The 21,570-nt window shown below is 31.9% G+C and overlaps 1 protein-coding gene across 2 annotated transcripts in view; it reads right to left on the bottom strand.

Annotated features, from left to right (window-relative positions):
• Positions 1-3,515: 3,515 nt before the first annotated feature.
• LOC139516580 (GRIP and coiled-coil domain-containing protein 1-like) overlaps positions 3,516-21,570 on the bottom strand; it is a 24,093-nt gene continuing 6,038 nt past the window's right edge. For both annotated transcript variants that reach the window (XM_071306762.1, XM_071306761.1), the window contains 7 exons: positions 15,927-16,067; positions 14,736-14,825; positions 12,297-12,425; positions 7,908-8,102; positions 7,036-7,405; positions 6,591-6,733; positions 3,516-5,963 (listed from right to left, as the gene is read on the bottom strand). In XM_071306762.1, coding sequence (XP_071162863.1) covers positions 5,151-5,963; positions 6,591-6,733; positions 7,036-7,405; positions 7,908-8,102; positions 12,297-12,425; positions 14,736-14,825; positions 15,927-16,067 — 1,881 coding nt within the window. In that variant the 3' untranslated portion in view covers positions 3,516-5,150. The remainder of the gene's footprint in view (positions 5,964-6,590; positions 6,734-7,035; positions 7,406-7,907; positions 8,103-12,296; positions 12,426-14,735; positions 14,826-15,926; positions 16,068-21,570) is intronic.

Genomic DNA, 21,570 nt, shown 5'->3' with positions numbered 1-21,570 from the left:
TGTTTAGTGTAAATTCACATTACTATAAGACGTGTCACGGTACTTATCTATCCCAAATTCATGTTGGTTTTGATGTTACATTTGTTATTTTCATAGGTTTTTGTCTAATGCTTAGTCCGTTTATGTGTGTGTTACATTTTAATGTTGTGTCGTTGTTCTCCTCTTATATTTAATGCGTTCCCCTCAGTTTTAGTTTGTTATCCCGATTTTTGTTTTTTGTCCAGGGATTGATGAGTTTTGAACAGTGGTATACTACTGTTGCCTTTATTTATTCATTTAGAGAAATGACACTGCACAGACGAATGTCCTGAATTCAAAGTTAATTGCGCCACTCTATAGGACACGTAAACTGTAATGCCAGTTGACAATGTTTATGTGTTACAAACTAATATTGAAGATTATGAAAATAAGTAAATGTAGTATAATTACCAATGAGACAGCTCTCTACCAGAGACCAAATGACATAGAAATTAACAGACTAAAAGTCAGCATACGTCCTTCAAAAATCCAAACCGTATATTAGCTATGGAAGTCCCCGGAATAACAAATATATAAAACAATTCAAACGAGAAAACTAACAACCTGATTTATTTAAAAAAAAAAAAGGAACGAAATACAAATGTGATACAAGGCAACAAACGATAACCAATGATTTACAGGCTCCCGACTTCGGACATGCCAGAAACAATGTGGTTTGCTTAAAAATGCGATTGGGCGCCCAATCCTCTCCTTACTTTGGATAGCGGTGTAACAGTACAACATATCAACACACTACAGAAATCAGTTTTAAAGAGATGAACTCATAAGATCGATATATAGCAGAAAAAGAAGTATCAAAAACACAAACCAGGTTGTATCTCGATCTTCTTATTTCTAGCTTCAAAGATCTGGCGGAAACTTTTACCACCACTTAAAATATACTTTATTTAGATAATTAAGTCTTGTTTTTACGTTAATTTGTACAGTAAGGGTGCAAAAAGATTGTTTTTATGTTCACCGACTGATTTTCCTTAATGATGCACTTGAAAATCTCTTGATTAAGGCAAGGATGCGAATAATGAATGTGCTAAATCAGAGACATATATGTCTCTGGCTAAATTTAATTATAATCCATTTGTGAATATCAATATCAGTTGAATTAATCATTAAGCAATGTACAGATGAACATCTTAGGCAGCAACCATTTGATTTTCTGGGGGGGAAAGTTGAAAACAATTTTTCTCTTTCAATTTTAGCATTACATATAGGGGCAGCTGAGGGTGAAACAAACAATTTTTTTTTCTCAGAATCAAAAACAAATTATTTTTTTCTCCAAAAACTGGAAACAAACTTTTTTTTCCAAAAAAGACCATACCCCCCCCCCCCCAGAAAATCAAATGGTTGCTGCCTTACCGTTTAAAATAGTATATCCAACAAATTTAAAATGTGATCCAAAAAGTTCTCGCTTCGAAAATCGCGACTTCCGGATAGCGTACAGAATAGTATCTACACTGTGTACCTGTCAAGGTAGAATTGTAATCTGATTGATACTGTTGTTACTCAAGTCACCATTAAACAGCGGTACACTACACATGCTAATGCTGCCTTTATTAATTACAGTTTTTTTTTTCCAAAAAAGACAGTTTCTTTTCTGAAATCAACATATTTGCAATATGTTTTGAAACTGCAATTTTCTCTGTATGTTAAAGTGTCGTTAATTTTTTGTTTCAATTCAGTGTTTCATTTGTTTTCCTCTTATAGTTGGTGCGTTTCCTTCGGTTTAAGTTTGTAACCCGGATTTGTTTTCTCTCAATCTATGTTTGATTTTTGAAAAGGGGTTTACTACTGTTGCCTTTATTGGACGTCTTTCAATATAGATATATAATAAGCTGACGAATTGTTCAAATATATCCTAAAATGTTGTTAAAACCTTGATGGCTACACATGTAGCTGTAATACGGTGAATTTTATTAATAAAAGCCACAGTATGTTATTTATTTTTGGAAAATCTGCTTTACCTCATTGAAATATTTTTTCCCCGAGGTCTGAAAATAGATAATAATAATAATGAAACTGCATGTTAAGACCTTGTCTCTGCTTCTATTTTACAGTGATTAATATGTATAGCCATTATTGTTGCTAGCTTGCTAGCTTTCATACAGTCATTTGTATCCTTGGTTTTAACCTTCGTGTATTGTTGTAAGCGGTATCCACCAAAAAGACTTGGAGTTGTTAGGAGTGTCTTCTTAATTCTTTCAGATAAGAAATGTGTTGTCACAACAACTTAATATGTACTCATCCTTACTAAAATTACTATCAAATTTATACAATATTTGTTTTTGCTGATGCTGTTTCTGGGATAGAATGGATACATGTTGCTGCAGGAGTTATAGCTTGCCAATATAAAAATAAGATGTGGTACAAAACTATTCAACTGATTGTTATAGTTTGTTCTTATGTTGTGCTGTTACATCATTGTCCCATGTTTATAGTGGGTTAGGCGCCCATAGCATTGTTTTTTTTCTTTCCCAAGTTGACAGCCTGTAATAAAATGGTTGTCATTTGTTGCTGTTTATCAATAAATGTTAATTGTTTTGTACCATAACAATGTTGTTAGTTTTCTTGTTTTGATTGTTTAATATTTTTCATGTCATGGCCTTTTTTTAGTTTAATATGCATATATGCTGTATGGATTTTGCTAAAATGCTATACAGTGAATAATAGATGTTTATTTAATTCAATGTCATTTGGTCTCTTTGGGAAAGTTGTCTTATTGGCAATCAAACCATTTTTCCATCATTTTATTTTGAGATTAAGCATACTACACAAACAAGAAGGCCTGCTTATATCTTAATCTCTTTTTCAATATTGACACAGATGGGCAACTACAACACTAGAATGTAAGAAAAGCATGAGAACCTCAACTTTTCATTGTCAAGTTTGTAGAATTCACAATATTCCAAATAAATGAACAAAAAGTTTTCACTTTTATGCTATATAAATCATTCAGATTTTGATAAAAACTGTACTATTGATCCTTTTAATAAATATTGTCTCTGAAGTCCAACACCCATGAGCTTAAAGCACAATAAACAAACAACTCGAATTGATCAAGGTGACATAAACACATGCTCAATAACAACTTGCACAGAGAGTACGGTAATATGTCAATATATGAAACTAGCGAAATGCTTTTTTTGTTTATTAATTTTATTTGTACAACTTTCTAGCTATTTAATAGTGTTGCAAATAAGCATCAACTATTCAAATATTCTCCTACAAAATGTTAATAACAATTCCACATTTTGTACGACATAGAGTATTGTACTACCCTCAAATTTGCACTTAACTGTTCGCTGAGCATTATGTATAAAAAAAAATTTGAACTAATCATAGCATCACATTAAAATGATGTATGAAAGTATTTTTTACTTTTCCTGTAGTGCATGTTTGGCTGTGTCAGTAGAAAAATACACAGAAAACTAATTTCTAATACGGATTTTGACACCATGTAGCTTTAAAAAAACTCGCTGAAATACTTTTCATTATACATTTATTACTAATCATGATATAGATACTAACTAAAGTTTTGGCAAAGTATTATAAACAAACCAATTGAACTTGTTACAGAATTCTTATTCTTTTTTACAAAGCATGATATAGATACTAACTAAAGTTTTGGCAAAGTATAATAAACAAACCAATTGAACTATAAGTTCAGAAATCTTAACAACCTAAATTTATATATAAATGACCTTGCTATGAATTCTAACTTTAATGTATAAATTGGTTAGACAGGTAAAGCATGATCAAATGCATGCCGAATGATGACTACATGGAAGATCTTAACAAATGTACAAATCACAGGCAGATTTAACCCTGTCCTTCCAACCTTCAAGGAGCTACACATGGTTAATGCATAGACTTTTACAAGTCCCACACCCCACATAGCTTAGATATGCACAGTAAGTGTATCTTAAAAAGAGTAGTGGCATAAAATTTATATGGAACTAACTCATAATATTATAAAATTTTAAAAGCCAAAATAAAGATACAATGTATGACCTCTATACAGCCTCTTATATCTCAGAAACTAAAAATACATCATCAAAGGAGTAGAGGCAGGAACTCCAATAAATAGCCCTTTCAGGTTGTTTTTTTAAAACTTCAATTATGAAATGAAATCTAATGGTATGCATTGCTAACCAGCTAAAGGGATATTTAAAAGTATAAAACAAAAATTGTGTACATTGTATCTGCTTCATATTTATGAATATTTTAGCCTGAAATAGGAATAGATTTCATTTTCGTTCATTTTTCTAAAAATTTTCCCACCTATTTATATGATTATGTATGTGACGCCACCCCTCGCCCATTGGAATCTGTATTGAAAAATAAAGAATATGGTATATAAAGACTATTTAAGCAAAAATATTTGTGGGCAAAGGGTGGTGCCACTGTTAATTTTCAGAAAACCGTCATAAATATTGCAGAATTCTGCAAAAAAAAAAAGTCAGTCTTTACAGATTTTCCCTTCATTAAGACGTCACTATTGCATGAAGAATATGTTTTAACTGACACAATAAGACATTTTAACATATGTTTTAATCAAATTTCTATTACATTATCAAAGTGAAAATTCTTCAGATTTTTAGAGCCCAAATTTTTAGTTAGTGAATCAACACCTTTGTTTATATATACTGTAATAGCCAGTCAGAATTGAATATAGGTTGATAACAAATTGCAATACAATAATAAAGCTTTAAACAAGTGAGATAATTATCATTAACAATAATTATCAAAATTTTTGTAACACATGCCAGGATAGGCCACTCAAACAAATACATGTATCAATTCACTTATTCATATCACATATCATTCAGTCCACAACCACAAGAGAACATCTGATTTTGGTCTTTCTGGTCATTCCGTTACAAAAAGATTTCAATATGATCCTATTATATCAATACCAGCTTTTGTTTTTTTGAAGGACAAGAACAATTGATGTCATAAAAAAAAATATTGTGTGTTTACAGATTATCAGCAGCAACATACCATATCATCACAAAATATCATGGTCATATAAAAATAGATAGTTCACAGCCTTCAAAGGAATGTATCCATTAAAAAAAATCCCATTAAAGATAGAAGATCCCCCAAAAATATGAATATTATTTCCACCATCCCCTAAACTGAGTATGAACCACAGTTTTTTCTTGAGGACTAAATTGTAAAATAGTTGTTATAGCATTCAACATTTGTTGTTTTGACTGAGGATCAGTTGTTATCAGAAACTTATACGCCACGTTTTTCAAATATTCCAAGTTAGCCCCTTCTCTTGATTTGTCTCGCTCACATTTTCTGATTTCTTCTTTCATTCCTTCTATTTTATCATGAAGTTCTTCTTCTCTTGTACTAGCAGTGACTTGTAATTCCCTAAGTGCTGTTTCTAATTGATGTTTTTGTTTCCTCAGTGAGTTGATCTCCACATCTTTCCTTGCAATCTCCTGAGAAAAGAACAACATATTGGAATCATTCTGTCCTAAACTCCGTAAATTAAGAAGACGTGAAACTGCTTCCTCTTCTTCCGTCTTTTGTCGATTTAAATCTTGTGGAAGTTCGGCGGATGCACCAGAATCTGGAGGATTTCTTAAATGTGGATAATATGGATTTGCTTCAAAATTCTGATGTCTGAAAAAGTCTAATTCCCTATCTTTTTCTGCTAGTAATGACACAGTTCTGTCCCTTTGTTTCTTTATTTCCATTTCAAGTTCAGACATTTTATGACGATGCTCTGCTTCTGTTAGTGCCACATCATGTTTATGTTTTTCTGTTAGATTTATTGTGGCTTTATGGGAGTTTTCTGCTTTCTGTTTTAATTTTTCACATTCGTCTTCATGTTGTAAATGATGTGATTTGACTTTCTCTCTTAGATCTGTTATTTGTGATCTAAGGGCCTCTACTTCTTTTGATGGTCCAGTATCCTATAACCAAAAAAAATTTGTAGTTTCAATATTTTTCCTTAGAGATCTATACTGATTTTCCAAATACTTTCATTGTACTAATTTTCATTTGCACATGCTATTCACACTTCTGATTTAAACATACATAAGTTTTTTTAGTGTGATTTTGACTTATTTTATCAATCAGGTGCTGTTCTAGAACCATTTACAAAGATTTTATTTTCAACCTCTATTTGATTATGGAAAACAGGTATATCAACTAAAACACTGCAAAAGATCACACATGATTTGAAATTAAGGAAGTTTCATTAGACATTTTCTAACAGTTACATAAAGTTTGTTTAACTGAATTCTTGGTGAGAAGGGAGTGCTGACAATGTATCAGTGCCAACTATACAAGGTTGTCTACAGTACATTGTACACTTAGAAATGTTGTGTTTTCTAAGACAAAATGCACAAAAGAAAATTATCAATTCATCCTTTTCTAAAACCAGGATAATGCAGAACAAATTTCTTTTTATTATTAAATCCACAACAGAAATCAATAAATGAAATCATCAAGAAAATATTATATAATTTAATAGCACTGAAAACAAATGCAATTGCTTTTGTTAACACACTTTTTCAATCCAAATATTTTTGACAAACCTTTGTGTTTTTATTTTTCAGAACAGACTGAGCTCGTAGTTTATATCTTTCAAACTCTTCCTTCACTTGTTCATAATCATCCTTAGCTTTATCACAGAATGGACAGTCATTTAAAGTTGCATCTTCCTCATCAGTAAATAAACCTACAAACATGACAAAAATTTATAAAAAATTAAGAAGAAAATAACTGAGATGTGTAAACTTTTGTTTTCTTTGGACATGTCTGAGATACAAACAGTTTATCAAATATGGAACTTTCAGTTTATTGTTCCAACAAAGTTAAGATATTAATTATTAAAACATTGACCACTTCAAACAGCAATTTTATCAATTAAAAGCTATTAAAATAAAATCTTACAGATACATTTGTTAAACTGATGATAGAATTGTATAAATGTATAGAAAAGGAAGTTTAGATAAACTGAGGATAAACTGAGGAACTTACCCTTTAGCTTGACAGGGTTTTCTGAATGTTTGTTGGCAGATTTTAACATGTCTTTGAGGTTTAATATTTTTTCGGCAAAGACCTGTGGATCAGATGTATCATCATCTTGGCCATAAGTCCCCGACGACTGAGACTGACTCAGTGCCGTGTTCTCTAGATCTAACTGAGAAACTCTTTCTTTTAATTTCTGTATAGTTATTTGGTCCTGGCATTTAAGTCTCTCATAATCTCCAACGACCTTTGATATTTCTGAGAGTTTGGTTTCCAACATGGCTACCCTTTCTTCGCTATGGGTAGACTGCTGCTGAAGCATCTTCTCAGATTCATCTAAATTCCTTTGTTCTTGATTTATATGCTTTTGGTTTTCAATCTAAAGTAAATAGAGTTTCATTATTGAAAATTGCTTTCCTTCTTTATCTAAAAGTAAATAGAGTTTCAATATTGAAAATTGCTTTCCTTCTTTATCTAAAAGTTAATAGAGTTTCATTATTGAAAATTTCTTTCCTTCTTTATCTAAAAGTATGTAGAGTTTCAATATTGAAAATTCCTTTCTATATTGCCTTGAGTTCCAATCGTTCTTTTTTTGCAGTTCATTTGAAAACAAAGCTGGATGAGTGATTTAAGACAATTGCTCATCGGAACAGTAACTGACAACCATTTAATTCATGTAATAATTTTAGTTTTTTATGCCATTGTTTCATATTTCATTTAGGTTAAAATAAATAATTTCTAATTGTTCAACAATGACACAATGTATTGCTTTTAAATGTTCAGTTTTAAATACAAAATAGTAGTCATTATTTTTTTAAGAAATTGACACTGCATAAACATTGAACATGAAAAAAGCCACACAAAATTTGACTTTACTGTACCTTTAGACGTTCCATTTGTTTCTGAAGCTCTAAGAACTCAGGACTTGGTTGTTTTGCCTTACGTTCAGATTCCCTCAGTTTTTCTTTAACATTCTGAAGCTCAGCCGACAAATCTTTTAGTCTTTTCTCATACACCTCAGATAAATTAGGAACTAGTTTTTCTTTTTCCTTCAAAGCTGCTGTTGCATCCTCCAACTATAACATATAGAAATTAAAGTTTCTTTAATGAGCCAGCTCACAAACCCTCCCCCAAACTTATTTCTGATTTCAGACAGTCATAGTGTATTACACCTAGTGACCTCAAAACCTTAATGGGTCTTTCTCTTATCATTTTTGTCCACAGTTCAAAGTTGCAATTCCATAAAAAAAAATATATGATTAAGCACCAGGATACCACTTTCCTCTAAAAGTGTGGTATATATTTGGTAACTATGACCCTACCTTAGAAATTGTGACTTCAAATCAATAAGGATCTTTCTCTCATTTATACATGTATGTGGCTCAGTTTCAAAGTAATCTGATATCAAGTATATGTTATCCGTCTGCAAAACACTTTCCTGCACAAATTTCTTTTAACCATAAGTTTAGACATGGTGACAAACTAGAGTCTCTCAAGAGCCTGTGTCGCTCACCTGTTACTGTATTTACCGATGTCGGCCATCTTAGTTGGTAGGCGTGGTCATTAGACACTTTTTTTAAATAGATACCCTAGTAATGATTGTGGCCAAGTTTGGTTAAATTTGGCCCATAGTTTTAGAAAAGAAGATTTTTGTACACAAAGTTACAATCAAAGAGCTGAATAGCTCTGAGGGGAAAGACAGCCCTTGTTTCTATTTCATTTTTTTTTTTGGGGGGGGGGGATTATCTTTTGATAGTCTTCATATAAAGAATGAAAAAAAAAGAACAGCTAGAACATGTGGAAGGTTGACACTTTCTTTAGTTTAGGATTCAATTTAGACCAATGGAAGAGATCTGCATCTTCTAAATCTAAACATACAATTAAAGTTGATAGTTAATTATCTAAAATCCAACTAGTTGACATCTGTCATTTAACAACAACTACAATTATTTTTGAAATCTTAAAAGTGTACGACTGAACTGCAGGCTAGGACCATTTTCCATTTTTTTGTGACAGTACTCTTAAGATTTTAATTTTTTTTCTTAAGAAAGTTAGGACTGAAAAATCTATTCAGTTTTAAATTTCCATTGATAAAGTTCCCAGTTACATATCTTATCACAGGGATACAGGTAGTAATAAAAAAAACAATATGATTGATGTAAACTGTATGAAGCTTGTTTCCAAATCCTACATTTTGAAATATTTGTAAAATTTCATGAATAAAGAGGTTTAAACTACAAAATGCAACATTTGTATTTTTTTTTTGTAACTATTACAATGATTATGTTGGAACACAAAATTTAGTTTTAATGGAAGACTACTTGTCATATACTTAATGTCACATTTTAAGTATTTATTTTAGTGGATAATTAGCTCATAAATTGAGGTGCTCCTGAATTGGAGGAAGATTCTCAAAACAGAGATTTACAGAAAAAAATGGAAAAGATCGTTTCTCTCCCCCATCTCATGTAGCCCCTCAGACTTCCTGTTTACTTGGAAAGTTGTTGACCTACAAATTAAAGTTTTGCATGTTGATGTTTGAATCATCTACAGCAAACATCATTATGTTTAAATTTAACAAATACAGTCGACTCTCGTTATGTCGAAGTCAGCCGGACCAGAAAAATATTTCGAGATACAAGTAGTTCGACTCAAACGAACACCGGAAGTTCGACAATCGAAGGGACACAACTCTTGCTTAGCTTGGTAAAGCTAAAATAAATCCGGGTGAATATGGCAAGGGGATCGATATTCTAGTATCAGATCGATCGATGTATTTGTATGTCACAGTCTTTTATTATTATAATGACATTTTTTTTTACTTATTCAATTAAAAAAAATCCTATGGTTTTTCCAAGAGAGTAATTTCCAATCGATAGTTTCGTTATTCAGGTCGGTTATAGCTGACAAAATTGTTTATTCTCGGATACAAGAGATTTAAGAAAATTTTGATTTCTACTCATTTTGTTTTATCTCACTCTTTCTTTTCAAAAGAAAATATAACAAGATTAAAGACGCCGTTTGAGTAGTTTTTAGGTGATCATCAACGGAAGCCATAATCCTCACTTTATAAACACCCAAGCTCATTAGTGTAAATAAAAAATTAATTGTTTTGTAAACATTTTAAATACTTTTTCATGAACATTAACAATGTATCACTAATTATTTATAAAAATTCTATAAAAGATAATCTTAGGTAAACACTCATGGAAATAGCATGTCATAAATCAATACAGTGTTCAGTGACCGGAAATTTAATTACACGTGTATTGTCAGATTAACTCTTCAATCCATTTTTAAAAATCCTGGAGGTCATGTTTTGACATATGTGTATTAGTTCGAGATAAAAAATGAATTTTGAATGCTTTTGTTAACCTTAGGACCGTAAATTTAGTTCGACTAAACCGAAATTTCGACTCATCCAATTTCGACTCATCAGGAGTCGAATTACATACTTTTGTATGGAATAAAGTTCGGGACCACGTGAAAACTTCGACTCATCCGAAATTTCGAGTCAACTGAGTTCGAGACAACGAGAGTTAACTGTACTATTTCTTAATAAGTGCACAATCTTTGAGAATGATTTAAATAACCAGTGAAGGATATCCCTGCTTATGCGTAGTGTGGCATTCCAACAATGACGTCACTATAAAATATTGTGTAGGTTGGATATATTAAGAATATTGTCATACTGATTTTTCCGGATTGTAAAAGAAACGTAAATAGTGTAAAGGAGAGCTCAATATACGATAATTTCGAGAGAAACTGAAGGGAAATGTGTAAAAAAGGGTTTAAAGTCAATTTATTCATTTGTGTCTCCCCATCTCATCATTCTCAGTAAGATTTGTTGGGGGGTTTTCCACGCTATAAAAACAAAATGAATGATGTGAGGGAATGTCACTCTGGTCAACCCCATTGGGGATTGACGGCTTGAAGCCGTCTTCCCCAAAAATGATGAAAAGTTGTTCAATATTGACTATATAGCGCAATAACTCCTTAAGGGGTCTCTAACAATTTTGATCATGTTCACTTATTTGTAGATCTTACTTTGCTGAACATTATTGCTGTTTACAGTTTATCTCTATCAATAATAGTATTCAAGATAATAACCAAAAACTGCAAAATTTCCTTAAAATTACCAATTTTAGGGCAGCAACCCAACAACGGGTTGTCAGATTCATCTGAAAATTTGTGAGGGGATAGATCTTATTCTGATGGACATTTTTAAATCTTGAAAGATTTGCCCTAAATGTCTTAGTTTCAAACATATAAAGCAAAAACTGCATTTTACCACTATGTTCTAATTTTAGCCATGTCGGCCATTTTGTTTGGTGGGCGGGGTCATCGGACACATTTTTTAAACTATATACCACAATGATAATTGTGGCCAAGTTTTGTTAAATTTGGCCAAATAGTTTCAGAGAAAAAGATTTTTGTACAAGTTACAAAAAATGACGAAAAGTTGTTAAAAATAGTCTATAAAGGGCAATAACTCCTAACTGGGTCGACTGACAATTTTGTACAGGTTGACTTATTTGTAGGTCTTACTTTGCTGAACATTATTGGTGTTTACAGTTTATCTCTATCTATAATAGTATTCAAGATAACCAAAAACTGCAAAATTTCCTTAAAATAACCAATTCAGGGGCAGCAACCCAACAACAGCTTGTCCGATTCGTCTGAAAATTTCAGGGCAGATAGATCTTGACCTGATAAACAATTTTACCCAATGTCAGATTTGATCCAAATGCTTTGGTTTCAAAGATATAAGCCAAAATATACATTTTACCCATGTGTTCTATTTTTAGCCATGGCGGCCATCTTGTTTGGTTGGCCAGGTCACGCCACATATTTTTTAAACTAGATGCCCCAAAGATGATTGTGGCCAAGTTTGAATTAATTTGGCCATGTAGTTTCAGAGAAGAAGATTTTTGTAAAAGTTTACAGACGACGGACGACGGACGCCAAGTGATAGGGATCTTGTTCTCTCTATATGTGACTTGTATTCAAGTAATAAGAATAAGAAGATGTGATATAATTGCCAAAAGGACAACTCTCCACCAGAGACCAAGTAACATAGAGGTTAGACACTAACTATCTTTTAGCAAAAACCCAAAGGCATATTCAGCTATAAAGGGCCTGGAAATGATGTCCTATATAAATATATCTGATTTAGCATCAAAAACCACTTTCCTGCACAAAAATCAACCTAATTCTAGTAAATATGACCTTGACCTCAAAATCAATTCTTCATCTAAAGGGATGAATACCTGACTCTCAAACTGTTCCTTTATAATTCTCTCAGCAGACAGTAGTTTCTGTAATTCTCTCAACATAACAGCATGATCTGTCTGTTCCTTTTCTCTATCTTTCTGCTGACTGATTATCTTTGACTTCAGCTAGAATTAAAAGACAATTCTTTTAGAATCGTAATCCTAAGTTTAACATTTGATCTATATTATCATCAGCAATAAAATCATCAGGTAGTTTGTGTTTATTTTACTCCTATGTTTAATTAGATTTTCAAAATTTCAAAGAAGTTTCTCAAGTATTACATGCTTTTTTTTTTTATAAATACTAACCACTCCATAGACACAACAAATAAAATGACCTATTTTAGTTCATTTGTCATTCTATCAGTAATTTCATGTAGGTATTGAGTGGAGTTTTTGATTTCATATAGATATTGATTGGAATTTTGGTATATAAGTATAAACAAGAGGCTTTCAAGAGCCTGAATCGCTCACCTTAATTCTTTTGGTTAAATCTCTCATCAATGATTATTTTGGCTTTTCAATTTATTTAAATGTTTTTTGGATCGTCCTATTTTCTTCAAAAGCCAAAAAAATTAATAATTTTCTCCTATGTTCTATTTTAGCAATAGGAGCTATGTTTCTTGACATACAAGGAAATAAAATATAAAATTTATACTAGATACTCTGAAACTCATTTAGCCTAAGTTTGGCTGAAATTGATACAGCAGTTTCAAAGGAGAAGATTTTTAAAAGTAAGTCAAAAAGTCTTTAAAGGGCAATAACTCCTTAAGGGGTCAATTGACAATTTTGGTCAAATTGACTTAATTGAAGATCTTACTTTGCTGAACATTATTCCTGTTTACAGTTTATTTCTATCTATAATTATATTCAAGATAATAAACAAAAACAGCAAAATTTCCTTAAAATTATCAATTCAGGGGCAGCAACCCAACAACAGGTTGTCTGATTCATCTGAAAATTTCAGGGCAGATAGATCTTGACCTGATAAACAATATTACCCACGTCAGATTTGCTCTAAATGCTTTAATTTTTGAGTTATAAGCCAAAAACTGCATTTGACCCCTATGTTCTATTTTTAGCAATGGCAACCATGTTTGTTGATAGATCATAACTTCGGATACAATTTACAAACTAGATACCCTAAGGAACATTCAGTTAAAGTTTGGAAGTATTTGGCCCAGTAGTTTCAGAGAAGATTTTTGTAAAAGATTACTAAGATTTACGAAAAATGGTTAAAAATTGACTATAAAGGGCTATAACTCCTAAAGGGGTCAACTGACCATTTCCGTCATGTTGACTTATTTGTAAATCTTACTTTGCTGAACATTATTGCTGTTTACAGTTTATTTCTATCTATAATAATATTCAAGATAATAACCAAAAACAGCAAAATTTCTTTAAAATTACCAATTCAGGGGCAGTAACCCAACAACAGGTTGTCTGATTCATCTGAAAATTTCAGGGCAGATAGATCTTGACCTGATAAACAATATTATCCCTGTCAGATTTGCTCTAAATGCTTTGGTTTTTGAGTTATAAGCCAAAAACTGCATTTGACCCCTATGTTCTATTTTTAGCAATGGCGACCATGTTTGTTGATAGATCACAACTTCTGATAAAATTTACAAACTAGATACCCTAAGGAACATTCATTTAAAGTTTTGAAGTATTTGGCCCAGTAGTTTCAGAGGAGAAGATTTTTGTAAAAGATTACTAAGATTTACGAAAAATGGTTAAAAATTGACTATAAAGGGCAATAACTCCTAAAGGGGTCAACTGACCATTTCCGTCATGTTGACTTATTTGTAAATCTTACTTTGCTGAACATTATTCCTGTTTACAGTTTATCTCTATCTATAATAATATTCAAGATAATAACCAAAAACAGCAAAATTTCCTTAAAATTACCAATTATGGGGCAGCAACCCAACAACAGGTTGTCTGATTCATATGAAAATTTCAGGGCAGATAGATCTTGACCTGATAAACAATATTACCCCCATGTCAGATTTGCTCTAAATGCTTTGGTTTTTGAGTTATAAGCCAAAAACTGCATTTGACCCCTATGTTCTATTTTTAGCAATGGCGACCATGTTTGTTGATAGATCAAAACTTCGGATACAATTTATAAATAAGATACCCTAAGGAACATTCAGTTAAAGTTTGAAAGTATTTGGCCCAGTAGTTTCAGAGGAGAAGATTCTTGAAATAGTTTACGACGACAGACGACGACAGACGACGAACGACAGACGACGACGGACGCCAAGTGATGGCATAAGCTCACTTGTCCCTTTGGGACAGGTGAGCTAAAAATATGTTATATCAAATGTATAGTCACTAAAGATAACATTAACAGTACCAATTTTATTGCACCAGATTGCATTTCATAATTGATGTCTCTTCAGTTCTGTTCACGGCTGAAATTTTGCATACCTCTTGTACTTGTTCTTCCAGCTGTTGAAACTTTTGTTTGGACTGCTCTTGTTCTTCACTTATTCTTTTAGTTAATTCTTCATTTTCTGTCTGAAATTGGTTTCAATTTATGCATATTTACTTACAATTTATGAAAATGTACTAACATTATCATCACAAAGGGTGCCACATGTGGAGCAGGTATTGCTTACCCTTCTGGACACCAAGGATTTGGTTGGTTCCTGTTGCTCAGTCTTTAGTTTCCTATGTAATGTTTTGTGTACTATTGTTAGTCTGCTGGCCTTCTTCTTTTCTAGCCATGGCTTTGCCATTTTATTTTCAACTTATGAGTTTGAATGTCCCTCTGGTATCCTTCACCTCTCTTTAATAAACCAAAAAAGTCATGGTGATCATGACCTTCAGAAGTCTGTTTTCTTCAAACTTCTTTTGTTGGATTGCTGTCTCATTATGCTCATTGATGTTTCATCACATCTCTATTCATTCATAATAACTACCATATCTAAGGCCCAACTAAAATTCATTTAAGATAGGTCGATGTTGGAAACATTGACATTTACATTGTCTGAATGTAAATCTCTTGATGTCTTTTGTATTTTGTTTGTGCTATTTCATCAACTTCTATCCCACATCTCTTTTTATGCCCCACCTACAGTAGTAGAGGGGCATTATGTTTTCTGGTCTGTGCGTCTGTTTGTTTGTCTGTCCATTCGTCTGTCCCGCTTCAAGTTAAAGTTTTTGGTCAAGGTAGTTTTTGATGAAGTTGAAATCCAATCAACTTGAAACTTACACATGTTCCCTATGATATGATCTTTCTAATTTTAATGTCAAACTAGAGTTTTTACCCCAATTTCACAGTCCACTGAACATAGAAAATGATAGTGAGAATGGGGCATCCGTGTACTGGGGACACATTCTTGTTATTCATATTCTAGTATAGTGATTTATATTTATTGTAATGAGCTCCCTCTAGGTCATACAGCTCCTTCTGTATTAACATATTTATTTATCTTTGGCAATCAAATTTTAGGTTTTTTTAGAGTTCCTGATGAAGGAATATACACAGATCTGTCAATCATAACATAATTTCAAACTATTATTTTCATTTTCTTATGGCAAGAATGGAAAAATAAACCATTAAAAGAAATACGGTAACTATGTTTTCCATAATCAAGAGTTATTAGTTAGAATTACCAGAAGCCTTTTCTTATCTGCAACATAACTGGCTTCTACTTTTGATTTCTCCTGTGTAAGTGTAAACAGTGATGATGTCAGAGTCTGTATATGGTCCTCTCTAGGTTTATCATCACTAGAATCTTCATTGGAAGATTTCTCCTAAAACAAATATTTTTATCAAGTTAGCAATGATGTGAAAAAGGATATGTACATTGCATTTTTGATACTGTTAACCAACTTATTTAGGGAGCAATTTATTTTAATTACTTTTTTAATTAGAAAAAGTTGTGTGGGTATCATTTGTCAAGAATGTATGTAGTTATTGATAACCTTTTGCTTCATAAAACTGTTTTTTAACTTGTTTATTATATAAAAATCGTGGTTACCCTTCTATCGATAAGTGTCATGCCAAAAAATGACTTACGTGTCCCCGTCTTTCCACCAACAATACAGTAAGGTCCACATTTAATGGTCGCACATTTTCTCTAAATTTTGAAACTGATATTACTTGAAAAACAAACAGTATTATTTATTTACTCACATGAAACAAACCGGGATGCGGTATTCAGTACGTAGGTGAAACTGGGCGATATTTATCTAAACGCACGCAAGAACACCTGTATCGTTTTAAAAGACCCAATAAATTCAAAAGTATCATTTATCAACATCTTAAGAAGCACAGTCATCCTATTAAATATTTAACAGTTCAACCTTTAGAAGTAGTAAATAAGCAGCCTGGTGAATCTCATTCCAAGTTTGTACGATCACGAAAAATAAATGAATTAAATTGGATTAAAAAATTACAGACAGTCTACCCTCTCGGTCTTAATGATAATATCATGGGAATTGGCAATATATCAAGAACCGATTCTGTTAACATTTTGGATATAGTTTCTAAAACTGTTCGTAAAAATCGTTCTCATGGACGCAGAAAAAATCGCAATCAAAGAAAATTTCGGACCAACCATACAAATATTTCGGACCTAATTTCCATTTCAAAAAACAACGGCAGACATTATCTGTTAACCAAGCTTTGTTCTTTACCTATAAATAAATTAAATAAAATTTTAGAGGATTGCAACACAATTTCATATTACAGTCCTAAGTATGAAATTGTCCAAATTATAATGGCATATTGTTATTCTAAACTGTTTCCAAAAATTGATCGCCCTGAAGATCATAAAAAACATTTTATTAAAATAAAGTATGTCAATAAAGGTTTTGATTTTGTAAATATTGCCGGTATTTTTAACGACCATTCAGTTAAAGACCAAATTCCTGGATATTTTGATAATACTGAACTCCCTCTCATTTATTATATTTACAAGAAATCTACCCGAAAATATGTGTTTAATTATAGCCAATTGTGTAAAGATGTAAATATCACTAAAAATACACCTATGTCGTGTAATTGCAGTAATTCAGAATACACCTATGGACCAATTTCCCATGTTATAACAGGAGACCTTAACATCGTTCGCGACCGAGAGTTAAAATCATTCCTCAGTAAAGGACCTAAATATCGTCCCCCGTCAACTATTAACTGGAATGAGTGTCGTAATATCATCAACGACTCACTCCGCGCCTACTGTTTGAAATGGGTAAAACGGGAAAAAGCTGACAAAAAATCTTTGGACTCTTTTTTTAATTCAGTAATGAAGATAGTTGATATTCGAATACAACATTTTAAAGAACATTTTACCCTCAACAAAAACTATAAAAACCCTATTTCGCGTATCAAAAATAAACTAACAGAACTAGCCAAGGAATTTGTTTTTGTCCCGGCTGATAAAGCTGCTAATAATATCATTATTGTTTGACGTAAATTTTATATAGAGGTTCTGCAAAAGGAAATCACGAATTCACCAACATTCCAACTGACTTCATTTTCAGAAAACGACATCTGTAACAAACATAAACTTTTAGCTACTTCTTTACAAGCAGAACCAAACACAATGAAAGTCCCAACTATGTACTGGCTTCCGAAGCTGCACAAAAAACCTTACAAATATAGATTTATTTCATCTTCCAGCCATTGTTCAACTACTAAATTGTCTGTTTTACTTACTAGTACACTTGGTACAATAAAAAACCTGATAATAAATTGTTCAAATAAGGCCTTTGAAAATAGTGGAATTAATTACTTTTGGAGTGTCAAAAACTCGTTGGAAGTACTTGATAAATTACATGCATATATTGGTGATTTTGAATCTGTTCAAAGTTTTGATTTTTCTACCCTATATACCACTTTGCCTCATATTCTTATTAAGAAAAAATTCACATCCCTAATTAACTGGGCATTTAAAAAGTCGGAATGCGAGTACATATGTTCAAACTCTTTTAGATCATTTTTTAGTAGCAATAAACAAAAGAACTATGTCAATTGGACATGCTTTGATACTATTTATGCACTTGAATTTTTACTTGATAACATTTTTGTTCGCTTTGGAGATTCCGTATATCGTCAAGTTATTGGAATTCCAATGGGGACTAACTGTGCACCACTTATTGCGGACCTGTTTTTGTATTGTTATGAGTTACAATTTATGACTAAAATTAGCAAAGACCCATCAAAACAACATTTGATACAAAAATTTAACAATACTTTTAGATATTTGGATGATATATTGGCTCTAAATAATGACGACTTCAGTATGTATACTAAAGAAATTTATCCTGTAGAACTTACATTAAATAAAGCTAATGATAACAATGACCACTGCCCTTTCCTCGATCTTGATATCTATATCATAAACGGGAAGCTTAATACAAAAATTTATGATAAAAGAGATGATTTTTCATTTCCTATTGTTAATTATCCATTTTTAGATGGTGACGTTCCCTTGTCACCATCTTATGGTGTTTATATATCTCAACTTGTACGATTCGCTCGTGTATGTAACAATGTATTAGATTTTAGCGAGAGAAATTTATGTATTACTGAAAAATTATTACACCAGGGTTTTCGATATCACAAACTGGTCAAAACATTTACTAAATTTTATCACCGGTATAAGGAAATAATTCGTAAATATAACTCAACATGCAGACATCTTATACGTTCAGGTATTTCACATCCAAAATTTTATGGAAATATTCTTTATAAAGCACAAAAATGTCAGTATTCTCCTCAGAAACTAACAAAACCTTTAAATAGACTTATTAAAAGGGGATATAGTTACGATACTGTTGTCAGGTCATTAAAGATTGCATATTTTGGCTTTAACATTGATTCACTGATAGGGTCTTTGCATCGGAACTAAACACATTTATTTCTAAAAAAACAGTTGTTGGCATGACACGGGTTATGTTCTTCTCATATATTTTATGATAGTATGATACTAAACCCCTAACGGGAGGGATTGTACCTGATATTCATATGATGAAGACATAATCTTTCAATCAGTTTAATTGAGGTCTGGAGCTGGCATGTCAGTTAACTGCTAGTAGTCTGTTGTTATTTATGTATTATTGTCATTTTATTTATTTTCTTTTGTTACATTTTTTGACATCAGACTCGGACTTCTCTTGAACTGAATTTTAATGTGCGTATTGTTATTCTTTTACTTTTCTACATTGGCTAGAGGTATAGGGGGAGGGTTGAGATCTCATAAACATGTTTAACCCCGCCGCAATTTTGCGCCTGTCCCAAGTCAGGAGCCTCTGGCCTTTGTTAGTCTTGTATGATTTGAAATTTTAGTTTCTTGTGTATAATTCGGAGTTTAGTATGACGTCCATTATCACTGTACTATTATGCATATTTTAGGGGCCAGCTGAAGGACACCTACGGGTGCGGGAATTCTCGCTACATTGAAGACCCATTGGTTGCCTTCGGCTGTTGTTTGCTCTATGGTCGGGTGGTTGTCGCTTTGACATATTCACCATTTCCTTTCTCAATTTTATTATTATCTAATTTATGTGTACACCACATTTCCCAAACTTTAATGCATATGGACCAATAAATAATGGAAACTTAAATACTTTGTGTGTTATCTCATTGATGTGTACCCAACATCTCCCAGCCTTTAATGCATATTGACCAATCAGGGAAACTTAAAATGTAAAATTTAGGAATTGACAAAATCTATATAAAGCTGAAAAATATCCAAATATTACATCACATAAAAAATATGTAAGATAAAATGTAAACAATTTTTTTTAATCTTATGCAAGTTTTGACACTATCTAGTAGATCTGATTCTATTTGAGGAATTACCTTAATATTTGCCAAAAGTTTTGGCAACAGGTAGCAATTATAACACAGGATTCACAAAGGCTTTCTTATTCACATACCTGTCAACCTGTGACGATGAAAAAGCAGGTCATGACCTGCATTGAAGAATCAAATCTCAGGTCATAACGCGTACAAACTTTTTGAGCTTAATTTCAGTATTTATGGTACTTTTTTCTTATAATTTAAATCAAAGTTACCAAAACATCAATGCATGTTCACTTGGTTAAGTAATTTTAAATCTTATTAATTATTATTTCATTGCACTTTTAAAGATTTTTTATAAATTTGTGTGACACAGTCTTTGTGTTCTTTATTTTACCCTTAAACATCAGGATATAGTTTTTCAAGAGTAATTTTAAACTGTGTCAGACCAGCTACTCAGCCTTCAAACACATCATCCAAATCATTCATTTCAATCCAACTTTTTCATTGAAATTATTTAATGAATGGCTGTTAAATTATTTATTTTGAATTTATGGTTCAATAAATTCAAAATAAATTATTGCCATTCATTATAAATAAATTTCTATCAAAAATAAGGCTCAAAGATATATATTAATACGAGTAACAACGTACACAGATGTTTGCGTATGAATACATAACGTTAGAGTGGGCGTGTCGCCATTAAAAATGATAACATTGAAAATAAAGATAATTATTTTAACCAATCAGAAGACAGTAAATACACCAAATTTATTTATACTATAATAAAATATAGTAATACAGTTAACGGAAGTATACAATGTAGATGTACAAAATAATTTTCAACTTTTTTTTTCAAAATTGTATAAAGGTATAAAAATAATGAAAAGTTATATTTCAACATGTTCAATATGTATTTGAATTTTAGTTTTTTTAAGATTTAATCTTTTCCCCAAAAAAAACGGAAATATAAGGAATAATTTTGAATGGTGACAAATAAGGGGAAGTAACTAGTAGAAATATGTTTGTAAAACAACAGTGCAATTTATTTACGACCTAAAGCTAAGGTAATTGGTGTTAATTAACAGTGTGTTTGACACCAAAGCTGTTAACTGAAGCCATTCACTTAATGGGTCAATTCATTTGACAGTTTTACACAGCTAGATGAACTTTCTGTTTATGGAACAATTACGAATTTGCCGGTATTTCAAAGGAATATTACTTATGAAATCAATCTCAAGGCTAAGAAATACGGGTGAAAACGGGTCATTTTTGGAATTCCCGGGTTATTTAATGACCCGACGGGTGTCCCGGATGATCCCTCAGAATTGTGAAAATCTCGGGTCACACCCGCAGAATACGGGTCAGTTGACAGGTAAGTATTCATAGCACACAATACAAATAAATTTGCTAACATGATAACTTTAACCACAAAGGAAAAGCAGGAACCCCATGATTCCAATACATGCATCATGCAATTAAACCCTTGTTCTTTTAAGCTTGTAT

This window comes from Mytilus edulis, chromosome 3 (assembly GCF_963676685.1).
Source record: "Mytilus edulis chromosome 3, xbMytEdul2.2, whole genome shotgun sequence".
Classification (NCBI taxonomy): Eukaryota; Metazoa; Mollusca; class Bivalvia; order Mytilida; family Mytilidae; genus Mytilus; species Mytilus edulis.
The sequence above is the reverse complement of the archived record's forward strand: the minus strand, read 5'-3'. Positions and strand labels throughout refer to the sequence as shown.